General features: G+C 39.8%; 1 protein-coding gene across 8 annotated transcripts in view; it reads right to left on the reverse strand.

Moving 5' to 3' along the window:
- robo2 (roundabout, axon guidance receptor, homolog 2 (Drosophila)) overlaps positions 1-12,934 on the reverse strand; it is a 282,117-nt gene that overhangs the window by 14,178 nt on the left and 255,005 nt on the right. For 5 of the 8 annotated variants that reach the window (XM_014014115.1, XM_014014116.1, XM_014014114.1 and 2 more), the window contains 5 exons: positions 11,351-11,478; positions 8,541-8,813; positions 7,572-7,697; positions 1,475-1,634; positions 165-428 (listed from right to left, as the gene is read on the reverse strand). In XM_014014115.1, coding sequence (XP_013869569.1) covers positions 165-428; positions 1,475-1,634; positions 7,572-7,697; positions 8,541-8,813; positions 11,351-11,478 — 951 coding nt within the window. The remainder of the gene's footprint in view (positions 1-164; positions 429-1,474; positions 1,635-7,571; positions 7,698-8,540; positions 8,814-11,350; positions 11,479-12,934) is intronic. The other 3 variants (XM_014014119.1, XM_014014118.1, XM_014014117.1) reach the window with 1 other exon arrangement.

Genomic DNA, 12,934 nt, shown 5'->3' on the forward strand with positions numbered 1-12,934 from the left:
TTATTTTAATATTTGTCCAAGTTAAAATATATGTTTATCAAATAAAGTCTAATGTTGCAACTAATTTCTTTAATTTCTTCATCAATTTTAACAACAATAGAACTAAACAGATGGCTTTAGACATACAAACTGATTGACAAACATATAGAAATTTGCAAATGTACCATGTCTGTTTAGCCATGTCCAGTTGGTATGCTCTGGTCAGCTCATCCAAATGGGCTTGGAGCATTGGCTGCATCTCATCTCGAGGCGAGGGGGTGAGGGTCACTGTGGACTGCTGCCCAAAGGACATGGCAGCTGGGGAGGAGGCAACCCCTCGGATGGGTGGGGTGGGAACCCTTTCCTCCTCTTCCTCTAGCTCATCTTCCATGCCCTGGTGAAGGTATGTCTGCACAGGCATGGGTGGACCCCAAGTGTCACTCTCGTACCTGTGGAAAAAAAGTGCAACTTTACTGTAGGATCACAGCTGATTATGTTTATTTTCTAAATTAACCAATCCAACTATTTAGCTGTTGAAAGAGAACATTTTCTGTACTCAAAGAGCTTTGTGACCTTATCCAGTGTCTGTAAAAAAAACAAAAAACAAAACTTGTCATATGTCAGTCCTGCCAGGCCTCACTTTTGCGTGGTTGTGCTTATACATGCTGAAATAATATTAGCCATAAAAATAATGTTCATTAAATAAATTTGCTGGTGCACACTCCATAGAACATAACTGTTTTAATCGGCCACCATTATGAGCAGCCTGAGATTTACAGTGCAAGGGACTCTTCATTTGCCAGATAGCCTATTAAAGCAGATGACTCTCCCAGACTGGAAATGGGGGTAAGAGGACATATCACCCCCTGCACCAAAGACAGGGACACTCAGAATCACTTAAGTGAGCATCTGTTAGTACATACTTAAAGTGTTTGAGCTTTTATTAGATTCACTACACTGATTGGATTATTGAAATGTATCGGGTGAAAATTTACTTCAAAAACGCCTTTGCATTGTTTGGTATATTCAGTCTTTGTGACAAAACTTTATAAAGATTATATGTATTGTGGAATTTAAAAAAATCCTATTTAATTTATTTTCTAGTTTTTGTAATCACTCAAAAAGAAAAAAAAACACTTTCTCTGTATGAAATTTAGATTTGAATTAAAACGGAATAAGAAAGAATTAAAGAAAGAACAAAGATAAAAAATTGTCACATTGTTCATAACATAATTTTCTTTAAGAAATTTTTTTACAAAGTTGGTTGAACCACAAAAACACTGACAAGTACTAAATTACATTTCTAATGCATTAGGTCTTTAGTTTACGACTAATTTTGTGAGGTGCACAAGTCTCAAGATTCTGTATAATACAGTTTTAATTTGTAAAAAAATTAAGCAGAAATAACCTAAAACTGACAAAAATGTTCAAAAAATTCTCCACATGTTGTAGCTGTTATTTTTGGAACAATCTGTGTGCGTGTTTGTTGACATACCCTCCTCCGTCATGGTGCTCGGTGGGATAAAGATCCATCTCAGTGCCAGGCAGAGGGTGACTAGGGGGAGGGGGCAGGGGTACATTGGCCCAATTGGACCCATTAGCTTTAGCAGGTTTCGAACCGGCCTTCGTTTTCTTCTTCTTTCCTCCCTTTCCACCTACAACAGGAGATCATTCATTTAGGAGACACGTCCACTGTAAATTAGATTTCATCAGAAAATCAATTAAAATCTAATGTACGAGTGGGATAGCATGGCAAATAACAGTCGCTGCTTTTGTCATGTGACAAATGTGCATTCTAAAGAAACTCAATTTGGTGCAAACATGCTGCTTAGATTACAAATCCATTTGCACTCACTTTCAGCACACCACTGGAAAGTCATACACAATTTCAAACAGAAGATTTCTATGGGCTCTGACTTGTCACTGCTTGCATAGAAAAGCTCAAGGTTGCCTGATGAAAAGCACGCTTCTATTGATTGATCGGCTGAAAAGCCTCAAATCTCCATAGAAACAGAGGAGAACAGCAGTTAACGTGGCTGAGGCAGACCTTTGCGCCCCACCCATCCCTCAGTGTCCCCTTTAACACCAGGCTTTGGGTTCCACAATGAAATATCTCACTTCACAGCATCATTATAATGAATGGCTTGTGTAGTGTCAGTATGTTCCTAATGGAATTCACTGAGAGTCTATTACTACTTTCATTTCTTTTATTACACTGGAGAGCCACTAACCCCATTTCCACTCATAACCCTCCAACACCAAATTCTCCTTTGTCACATCCATCTTTATAAATCTGCCAGCCAGGTCAATACTAAGTTTTATATGATTTGGTCACAGCGGAAGAAACACTTTTGTTTTCGTTAAGACATTTGACTTCCATCTCCAATTTATATTTAAGTTCAGGTATTCACAAAATATAAACTTAGAATAAAACATGGTACTATTTGTTTATTATCATCAGATCATATAGTAATTTTAATTTCAGTTATACCGCTGTTGTAATTTTGTGTTTGCTGGTTTAAGTGAAATCTCTGCAAGTGACAAATTCTAAAAAGCTGGTAGCAAAGTGTGAACATGTGCAGCTCCATTGTATAAGTGGCACCTGCTAACAAAACCAACATACTTGAGATGCTCCAGCGCCACATGTCTTAATATTGGACAGTATTACCATTTATAATTAGTCATGCACTGCCTAATAAGGACTTGAAATTGACATTTTAAATGCAATTCATTTTTTTTTTTACAATTTTATGTCAAAATGCTCAAAATGTTTTCTATTAAATCAGTTTTATTTTTATTTTTATTTTTGGTGTGGTGAGTGGATTGGGGGGTATTATGTATTTTCCAGGCACATAGTTCAATTGTATAATAAAATCGTGTAGCTATGTTACCTTCAGTTATTATGAATATGATGTATATATCAAAAAATAATCGGACTTTGCATCATAGCCTAATCTACAGGAATCTAAATGTTTTCACAACAACGCTTCAGGGAAGGGGGCTCTGTGGGGCGGGAGCTCAGCTGCAGATTGAGCTCCAGGGAGGAGCTTTGTGCAAATAGATGGAGCTTTGTACCAGCAAACATTCAGGCAGCTTCACCACAGGAAATTCAAGGATTTCTTAAGCGTGTATGAATGAGTTAAAGTAACACTCTGGGTATGTTTTTGATGATGGAATGAAATTGTAAGAATATTTCATATTCGTTAACTGAAATCATGACAAAACCACATAAATAGTGAATAGATTAAAATGTGAAGAGCATTGGAACCACACAACCCCAGATCTGGTTACGAGCGAGCTTTAATGCTTACGATGAAGCCATCAGAGCAGCGCTGCCTGAAACCGGAAGTTCCGGTCTTTTAATACAGGGTTCTTCAGTGCCTGGTATGCCCACTACAGGACTACGGCTGAATTGCAGGCAACTCGTATAGAAAATATCTTTTCCGATGAATTTATAACAGTATTTCTATGTGTTATCATGATGTTTTGGACATGTACCTAAAACTATTTTAATCAGGACATTATAGAGCTGGGCGGTATAACCCAAATTTTATATCACGATATTGTCAACAATTACACCAGTTTCATGGTATTTGACAGTATGTTTTTCCCTCACAGGTCAGCTGATAATAAAATGTACAAACTTTATTGACTTTTTTCTTTTATCACTGTTTCTCTCCTCTTGTATGTCTTTTCTTCTTTGCCTGGTTGTAGACAGTAATCATGCATTTTGGTCCGATCGTGAAGGGTTGAGAAAAAAATCATTATCTGGTCTATCGTTATGTCTTATTAAAACACGTTAATAAAATAAGGATGACTCACCTTGCACACCAGTCAACTCTGCTAAACTACAAAGCTACTTCCCCCTGGGCTTTTCACAATAAAAGCATGCTAGAGTCTCCATGCAATAACGTCTCCGTTATAACGTAGCGAGTTAAATCTACTGGTAACCGTGCATGTCACTGAAGAGTTGTTTACTATTCAGCGATGGTGAAAATGGGATGTTTTTTTAACGTTAGACCATATAAGTGGCTGAAACACACTACCTGCCGCCAGTTGTTCCAACAATAATGTTAGCATGCTAATGCGCTTAGCGGTGCTGCAACAAAATGTGTCCCCTGGGAAAACAGCTCACTGGCGGCTGCGACGAAACGTTCCGCATGTGTTCAGGCTATACCGGTATTCAGAAAAGTCATATCATAACAAAAATAAAATCCGATTTTCGGTACAAAACGGTATACCACCCAGCACTAGGACATTACAATAGTCAAACAACAGATTATAAAAGTCAAGCCTTAAAAAGGAAACTAAGACAAATGAAAAATCAGTATCTAACTAATAAATTCCTTCAAAGTTATAATATGATATAATTTTCGAAAAAGTCAATTTTGTAAGCCCCCCACTCCAACCCCTTCACATAATATTGGAAAATTTTACTCCTCGCTTGAATTTATTTTGCATTAGACATCAATAGCTATGTTGTGTAACTTTGTGCAGCATTATCCTGTACATGATTTAGTATTCAGTTTAAGGTATGAATGATTGCTAAAGCTTGCCAGAAATTTTCACATATGGCAACATAGTATTTGAACATGGTCTATCAATTTGTAGACAATGAACTGCTTCCAGAAAATATTTCAGGCCGGCGCCACCAGCTACACTGAGCCATCTTTGGGGATCCCTGCTGAGCATATTCTATCTGTCATGTGTCGGGGTTTGTTTTTTGCTGCCAAAGGCCTGCAATCACGTATCCCAACGATCTAAAAAAGGCACCATTATTTCATCGTGAAGTTTAATGTAATGTGATAAAGTAACCTGGCACAGACACAATACAATGTACATCACTGTCATCAAAAGAAATTTACAGATGCAGTGAACTACATTTCTATTGATTTTCATGAAAGCCAGAGAGCAGAGACACAAGTAAAATGTACAGTCTGGTAGAAGTCTAAAAAAACCTCTTCACTTTCTTTAGCCTGCAAGAAAAACACAAAATAATTTCAACAGGGAACACACAAAAAAAAAAGGTGCAGAAGGGAAAAAAATTGCTGGCTTGAGTGGATAGAGGTGGTGTCAGAATGAGATTAACAAAGAAAGGAAGTAATAAAAGAAACAACTGTAAGCCCAAGGCAGAAGGCACCACAGTGTAAGTATAATCTGAAAGTAATTGGGTTTTCTAATCGCGCCTCTGGGCGATGCTTGACTTTTCCTAGTAAATGGTGAGATGACGTGATTGTTCAGTCATCCCTAGTTCCTCCACACAAGACCAGCCATCAATATTGTAAATGAGCCTCTCCTTGGGAAGGATGGTCTGGCGGTGGAATTGCAACAGCTCAACCCAAATATGAAATATAGACAAGTTGTGGCTAGAAGCTATACAGGAATTACACAGCACACTCATGTCTTTTTATAAAAACGCATCTCTCTTCAAAGGGGAGCTGATGCTAAACATAGGCTCAGCTTTGGGCATTTATACCCAAGGTTTTGGGCGCTCCCAGCCTGTAACTGCAGGGCTGCACAGCCTTGAGCTTGCTTTGTTTTCAGAGTGCTACAGCACTGAGGGGAAAAGCCACAGAGCAGATATTCTACAAAAACTACACAGCCACCTATTACTTATGAGCAGGGCATAAGCCTTATATTGTGTGTATTTGTTTTAAAACAATATAAGCTATTTCATAATGAGGTGGGATGCTGCATATACGTGGAGTGCAGGAGCATAATATTCATCTAAGGTCTAAACATGACCATGAACATTGCAACTTCAGAGACAGGCTGGGTGAGAGTGTAGAGGAGCAATAAGTCTTCAGGGTCTTGATCCGCTACAGAAAACACCAGATACCTCTCCTACCCTCCACCAAGTAACGTTTTAATGAGCAGCTTCATGTCCCCGGTGGAAATCCATGCTGTCATGAAAGCTGCTCTATTTCTGTTGCTTTTCATCCTCCTCTCCTCCTTCAGACCTGGCATTCATTATTCCTTCCATCTCCTCCGAGGGTGAGAAAAGCACTATAACTTCCACTCCCTCTCTTCTTCAAATGCTGACTTGACTTTGGTGGAAGCCTGTATCAAAGTGTTGCTTGTGCTAATTCAAATTCCCATCACTATTGCCACTTACACCACACAGTATATCTCAAGTTCATTAATTTGGCTGGGTAACAACAACTATATGTTTCAGTACAACATGTTTAGCTCTGAAAACAGGTTACCTAAGCCTGGAAATGATACAGTATGGACATGTAAGTGTAAGTTTTACTGAACGATTCTATTACCCAAAGCCGTTTATTCAACTCTACAATGTTGGTGGAGGAGCTTCATGTTTCATGTTTCATTTTTTTTTCATAATTTTCCATATAGTAATTAGCAAAATTAAGATTTGTTTGGGGGGAAACAGTTTTTTTTCCTTCCAAGAGTTAAAATGGAACCGTGTATAATTTTGTCAAGCCAAACCTTCAGCTATCGTCTTAATGTAAAATTTTAAAACATGAAGACAAAAAAGTGAGCCTACTATGAGGTTTTAATTCTATCTGCCAACTTCTTTATTAACTCGTTATTCCCTTGGCAATTTAATAAGTGTAACAAAAAATACAAATTAACAAGTAGTTTTATGAAGATACCGATGTTTGCAAATAATACTATTGCTATATTCTTGGCAAGGACATAAAAAAACATTTTTTTTCTATTGCTATAAATCCTTGGAAATATCTTACATTTATTGTTAAGTAAAAATAAGCTGTATTTTTAAATTATATTCAAATTATGTCATTATAAAAGAGAACATCCTAAACCGAGCTGCCACCCTCTATAACCTGCCCATATTTATAAAGATTCTGCCTGCAAGACATGACCACTTCACATCCTTCTCTCTGGCCCACGTGTGGCAGAGCATTGAATTAGAGACCAGTTAGGGCAGTGGCTTGTAACTAGATAAAAGAGGAGAGTGGAAGGGAGGCAAGCAGAGGGCTGCCTCGGTGTCCTATAAATGACATTGTAATTCTCTGTACATGGGTTTTAGCGTAGTCCTCCACCATTTGGGGAAGCAGGGAAAAGGGAGGTATTTTTGCCACTTTATCCACTCAAGCATCCCTAATGGTGTCTGTGGATATAGTCCACTCTGTCTGAAAGACTCCCTCTGCCCCTACTTCTGTCTGCTCACTCACACAGTGAGAGACAAAGCCATCAGAAAGATCTGCAGCGGTGGCAGAAACTCAGCTTTAACACTTCCAGCCACATTCTGTCAAGAGAATGTGCTAGCATTTCTCTCTGCTCCGATAGGCTGTCAGCTGCTGTCATAGTATATCCCAACACTGCAACGTACACTAGAAACAAACACAAAGAACCAATCATAACTGAAAACACAAAACAACACAGCAAACACATACAGTCCAATTAACGGGAAGCAACGAGGGCAACTGTGTGAACAAAGCAGCTTCAGTGAAGGAGGGGGGGAGAGGTGTTTAGGAAAATGTCTTAGATGTCAAGTTTGCACATGCAAATAAACAATCAATAAAGCAATTAAGACATCGGTCAATCATAAAGATGGGTTGGGGAGCAGAGCGTCCCAGACTGCTTTATTCTCTGCTGCGTAAACCAACCTGAGAGACTGCCGCTTCGCTCTGAGCTGTTGTGAGAGCTGGTGGTGCTGAAATCTTGTGATTGGTTGTGTGGGATTCTATTAGCCAATCCGTCGGCCAATCGGTAGTCAGGAATGAAAAGGAGGGCTACAGTGGAGGTTAAAGGGCAAAAATCACAGTGGCATCAGGTGATTGGCAGTTAGCACAAGCACATGCAAACATGCAGTTAGAGCAGAAAGCAAGCGGGATAAATTTGGGATACATACACTCGAACAACACTTTTTTTTCCACAATCCAATCACTCTTATTTGTGAGCAATGGTCAGCACAGAGCTGATCCAATTGTATATTTGAAGAAAAAATGCTCCCAGTTTTTTCCTTGACTTTTAGTATATTCATGGAATGGGATCAGGCAGTCAGAGATTTATTTTAATATTTGTCCAAGTTAAAATATATGTAATTATTCATGTTCATAAAAACAATGAATAAAAAAAACAAGTTAATAATGCTAGAAAATGAGATTTCAGAAATTTCAGGATATCCTACCTTTAATTAATTGTAAATAATCTCATTATTTGTAGATAGAAGAATAATTGGCAATCATGCTGAAACTCAGGGAGGAACAGATTCATGAGAACTCAGCTGGAACTGAATAAATGACTTAGTTGTACGCCTTTTCATTGGATTTAATTCAACTTTGAAGTGAAACCAATAACGAGTGCTGGCAATAAATAAATAAACAAACAACTAAATAAAGTGCATCCCCCCACTGAGGTTAGGAAGGCCTCATAGAGTTTTAGAACAACCGTTTAAACACCAAATGGCTGTTTTGTAACCGCTGTAAAACTTTAACTACTTTGAATCGCTCACAAAAAAATAACGCTTTGGAATTTAATGGTACATGAAAATGACTCAACTTCACACATCATCAAAATCTATGCTGAAGGACAACTTTATTACCACGACAGCGCGCTTTCTCAGTGTGACTTACTGTTGTTGCAGGAGTTTTTGTCGGGCAGGGAGTAGCCCAGGTTGGCCATTTCCTGTTTGGCCTGCAGCGAGGCCTTCCACTGTGCATCAGGCAGGTCCACAGCCAGCTCATGAATACTGCTGGAGTGGAGAATCTGAGTGGTGGCATATGGCGTGGCTTGGGATGCTTGTCCAGGGCTGTTGTAGCTGGTTTTGGTGGTGAAGTCTATGCTGCTGTAGATGGCTCCATCAGAAAGCATGGTGCCGGTCTTATCCCCTTGTCCAGTGGGAAGATCTGGGGGGAAAAAGTTGGTGTACTTACAGAAAGGCAATTTCAGAAATTCTTCATGTAAAGTCTTAAAAAAAACACCAGAGAAGCTGTCGTCAAAATGGGAACAAGTTAAACATTCTTTTGTTAATCACAATCTAATAAAACAAAAACATAAATAGTTCTTAAACCTTTTACCAAATTTATAGCTGGCGTCAAATATGTCATTGATGAAGAAAATACTTTAAAAATACTAATGAATCTCTCTTTTTGACACTTTACGTGTTGTTTATCACTGTCAGTTAGAGCTTAAAGATGGGTTGGGCAATATTGGCAAAAAATAATCACGATTAATTGTGGTATTTAGCCGATAACGATTAATTTGACACTTAATCCCCTGGAGTCCCTGGACACCCTTATGTCCTAGTCACATGACCAATTTAGTGGGAAAGATTTGTTCTTTATAAAAATCTGTTCCAAATTGTGTCAAAATTACAGACTTCAGGCTGTACATCAAATTTAAATTGTGTTAATGGATAAATAAATTACAGAACATTTTTTTAAAATATTCATCATATTTGAAGCAGAGAGGAGCACCGAGCGGTCAGTCCGCCTGGTGGCATTAATCGTATTAATCGTGAGGTGCCAAAAAATAATCGATTAATATTTTTCTGACGATTAATTGCACACGATACGATTATGCCCAACCCTAGCTTAAAGTAGACATATGCTTTTAAATTCCTCCTTTGCACATTTAAATCATTCAGTTGGGGTCTTTACAAAGTGGAACTACAATGCTTTGGTCTGAATTCCTTCTTATTCGGACTTCGCCAGCTCCTCTTTCACACCATTTCTGCTGTGTGTCTCAAAGCAGCTGGATTCCATACTGCTCCTTTAAGATGCTTCAAGCCCCGCCCCTCTCTGGCTTCCAGACCGGTCCACTCCGGTCTGATGCTGCATTCCAGTAGTCCTGGGAAGTGGTAATTTCCCTGTTCCCATTGGTAGATTTAAACTGGAACGCCCCTCCAGTGGTAACATTCCACTGGTATAGTGGAAGAAATGAAACTGCCCCCAGTTTCGATTTCAAGGTGGCGGCTACTCGTAGCTTTAGAAAGTCAACTTCGTAACTTTTACTGTTAATTATCTTTCTTAAATTTTTTGTGCATGTTTAATCACTCACACAAGTTGTGTTTTCTGTGCAATACTGTACATATTAAAATCAATGTTTATTTGCATGACGTATGTAGCAGAGCTCTCTTTTTGTCATATTGTAGCAGTGTTGTAGCTAGGTTAATGGCAACAATACAATCGCCTGTTGGCTAACTGGAATGCAGTTTCATATGGTTTGTTGGGAAATAACGTCACTACCATTTACCAGTTCCTGGAATACGATGTAAATGGAACGCAGCATGAGAGGAAGGGGTTACATATTTTAGCTTGCAGAAATGTTTTGTTTACAATTTATTTAAAAAAATGTCAACAAAGTCTTATCTAACCAGCCTTACAAGTTGGAGCCAGAGTCTGACCCAGAATGTGAGGAGAATTAAGATGAGGAAATTGTAGTTGGTAAGTCCACACCCAAGTTGGCAATTATGTCACAGATAATCTGATGTAATAGCTCAGAAAACGTTATAGCAAATAGAGAAAATTGAACGGGCTCAAAAATATGACCCAAACAGATTATAAAGGTATATTTGCAGCACCAGGAGAGACTAAATTCAACCCCTAGAGACTTCAGTTCTACAACAAAATGTATTTAACAGCTACAAAAGTGGAATTTGCATGATATGTCTACTTTAGGAGATTCCACCTGTAAAATATTCCATTTTGTTTTTTCCTTTACATTGGAATGTCCAAACAGTTTATTCAGGGGTAAACATGCTTGCGTTGGATAGTGAGGAGATCAAGTGCCCCCATTTACACACGTGTCAGTTTCAGATCAACTCAAAATCAGCACTTTACACCTCTATCAAGCAATATAATCAGTCGATCCTTACGAGCATAACACTAACTTTACGTAGAATCTGGATATCTCTCCATTTTATGTTTCCACACATGAGACATAAATGCAGGTGTTTTGCATGTGTGCGTCTATGCGAGGGGAGGGAAAGAGAGCAACCAGGCTCTCCTCATAGACGTGGCTTGCATGCCCACTGAAGGGGAGATGATGTAGAACCGTGGCGGAAGTGTCCACATCTGCGCCAGTCAAGCTGCGTCTGTCCTTCACGACTGGCTGCACAGGACCATCCTTTCAAACGCTCATCCACCCCTCCCTTTCTCCACCGCCTGTCTCTCCTCTAACATTCCCATGCTCTGAAGTATAGGCAATGGCATCAAGCTGGACTGTTTGCCATCACTCAACCTGGCGACAGCAGAGTCCCCCTGCTGTTAATGTTCCTATACTGCCTTCTGATGTGATATTTAAATATGTCTAAACACATATGAAATATGCATGCGTGTCTACATTTTCTACATGACAAACAACAGAAGCTCTGGTTGAGCACAAAGGAAAGCAGGGACGTTAGCTTTCATCTCTTAAAAGAAACTGAGGCATCGGGTCTTACCTCCTCGACCGAAATTACTCAGGTCATTTGGTCCCCCCGAGTTGCTGTTGACAGGAAGGCTGGTCGCCGGCCAAGAGTCTGCTAACCAGGGGTAGCCTGGGTCACTGGCGTTGAGCAAGCCCGGCCGGCTGAACAGAAACACAGGTTGAAATATACGATTAAAAAAACAAACGAAAAAAAGGACAGAACTGCATTACTGCAAGAGTTATTTATTTAAAAGATGGTTTAATTCTGCATTTCTCCTTGCATTCTCAGGAAACAGAAATATGTAATTGTGATAAAATACACGTTTAAACATTAATGTGTCCACAATAACGTGTGGCTGTATGAGATAAGCTCGCCACGAGCTCCTAAACCAAATTAAACACTTCTGAGGAAACAGAGCACAGATACAGCTTCTCTTTCACAAAGTCAAAATTCCTTCAGGCAAACGCAGCCCTTTATTTCTCTCTTTCTCCTGCTGTGCCTTTGTCACATTCATTCAGCTATTTATGCATAAGCACACTGCAGAGACACATGCTTTGGCCTTCCACACACATGCTGGCAGTCACAAGGATAAAACTCTGTATTCGTTAATATCTTTTACACAGTGCCTTGTTTTCCCATTAACCCCTTGTGGTGATGTCCAGACAGTTTAAATCTGTGTCTGATGAGGACCCAAACCTCTGGCCACGTCCCCACCCTGATGGTTGTGGGACGCCTGCACGTGGGAGTGGGCAGTACCGTTTAACAGGTGCCGTGTCCCTCCTATGTGGGCGAGAACCGTAAAAGCAGTCATCAAGATTTGAACTTGTCATGGGTGACTGCTGGCAGGGCCATTAGGGACACATCTCTGTACAATAACCTATAAGGCTTGTTAGCATGGCGAAAATAAGGATGACTTTGTGTACATGCTTGTTTATAAAGAAGGCATTTGCCAACAAAATGAATTGAAATGCAAACAAAATTAAGTGCTACCATCAACCATACGTCTAGCCCGTTTGAGCAGTCTGTCACATAAAATATTAAAAGTGTGCACAGCATACTCGTCCGCCGCGTGAAGCATACTACTGAAATATATACACTGCGAGAAGCTTTGCAGCACAGTTGTTTCCAGCCTGGCTGTCTGATGGGGCTTATTGTCTGAGCTCCAGAGTGGTGATGTGTCGGCTCTGAGGGACTAGGAGAGAGTCGAGCCCTGAGGACAGGGCCAGGTAATGGGTGTGCTGCAGTCCCTCGCTGCCTCGGCTACTGGTTCTAATGAGAAAAGCTGCTCCACAAAAGGGAGGAGTCCAAATGAACTGCGGTGCTGGCCGAGCTAAGAGCCCTTGCTGTGGTTCCTGAATGCCAAAGCAGGCCCTCGGGGGAGACAAGTCATTCAAATTGATGGTTGTGCATCAGACACATGCACTTTTATAGGGCAATACATCTCTCCCTGTACTTCTACCTCTGTTTCTGGCTGACATGTTACACCGCTACCATCATTCTTTCTTACCATACCATATTTTCCTAACCCTATTTTCCTTTATTTTTCCCTCTAAACAACTTCACCCCTTATTTCTCATCTTCCCCTTTCCGCTTGTGCACTTAACATCAGTCATGCTG

Source organism: Austrofundulus limnaeus, unplaced genomic scaffold (genome assembly GCF_001266775.1).
Source record: "Austrofundulus limnaeus strain Quisiro unplaced genomic scaffold, Austrofundulus_limnaeus-1.0 Scaffold110, whole genome shotgun sequence".
Lineage (NCBI taxonomy): Eukaryota > Metazoa > Chordata > Actinopteri > Cyprinodontiformes > Rivulidae > Austrofundulus > Austrofundulus limnaeus.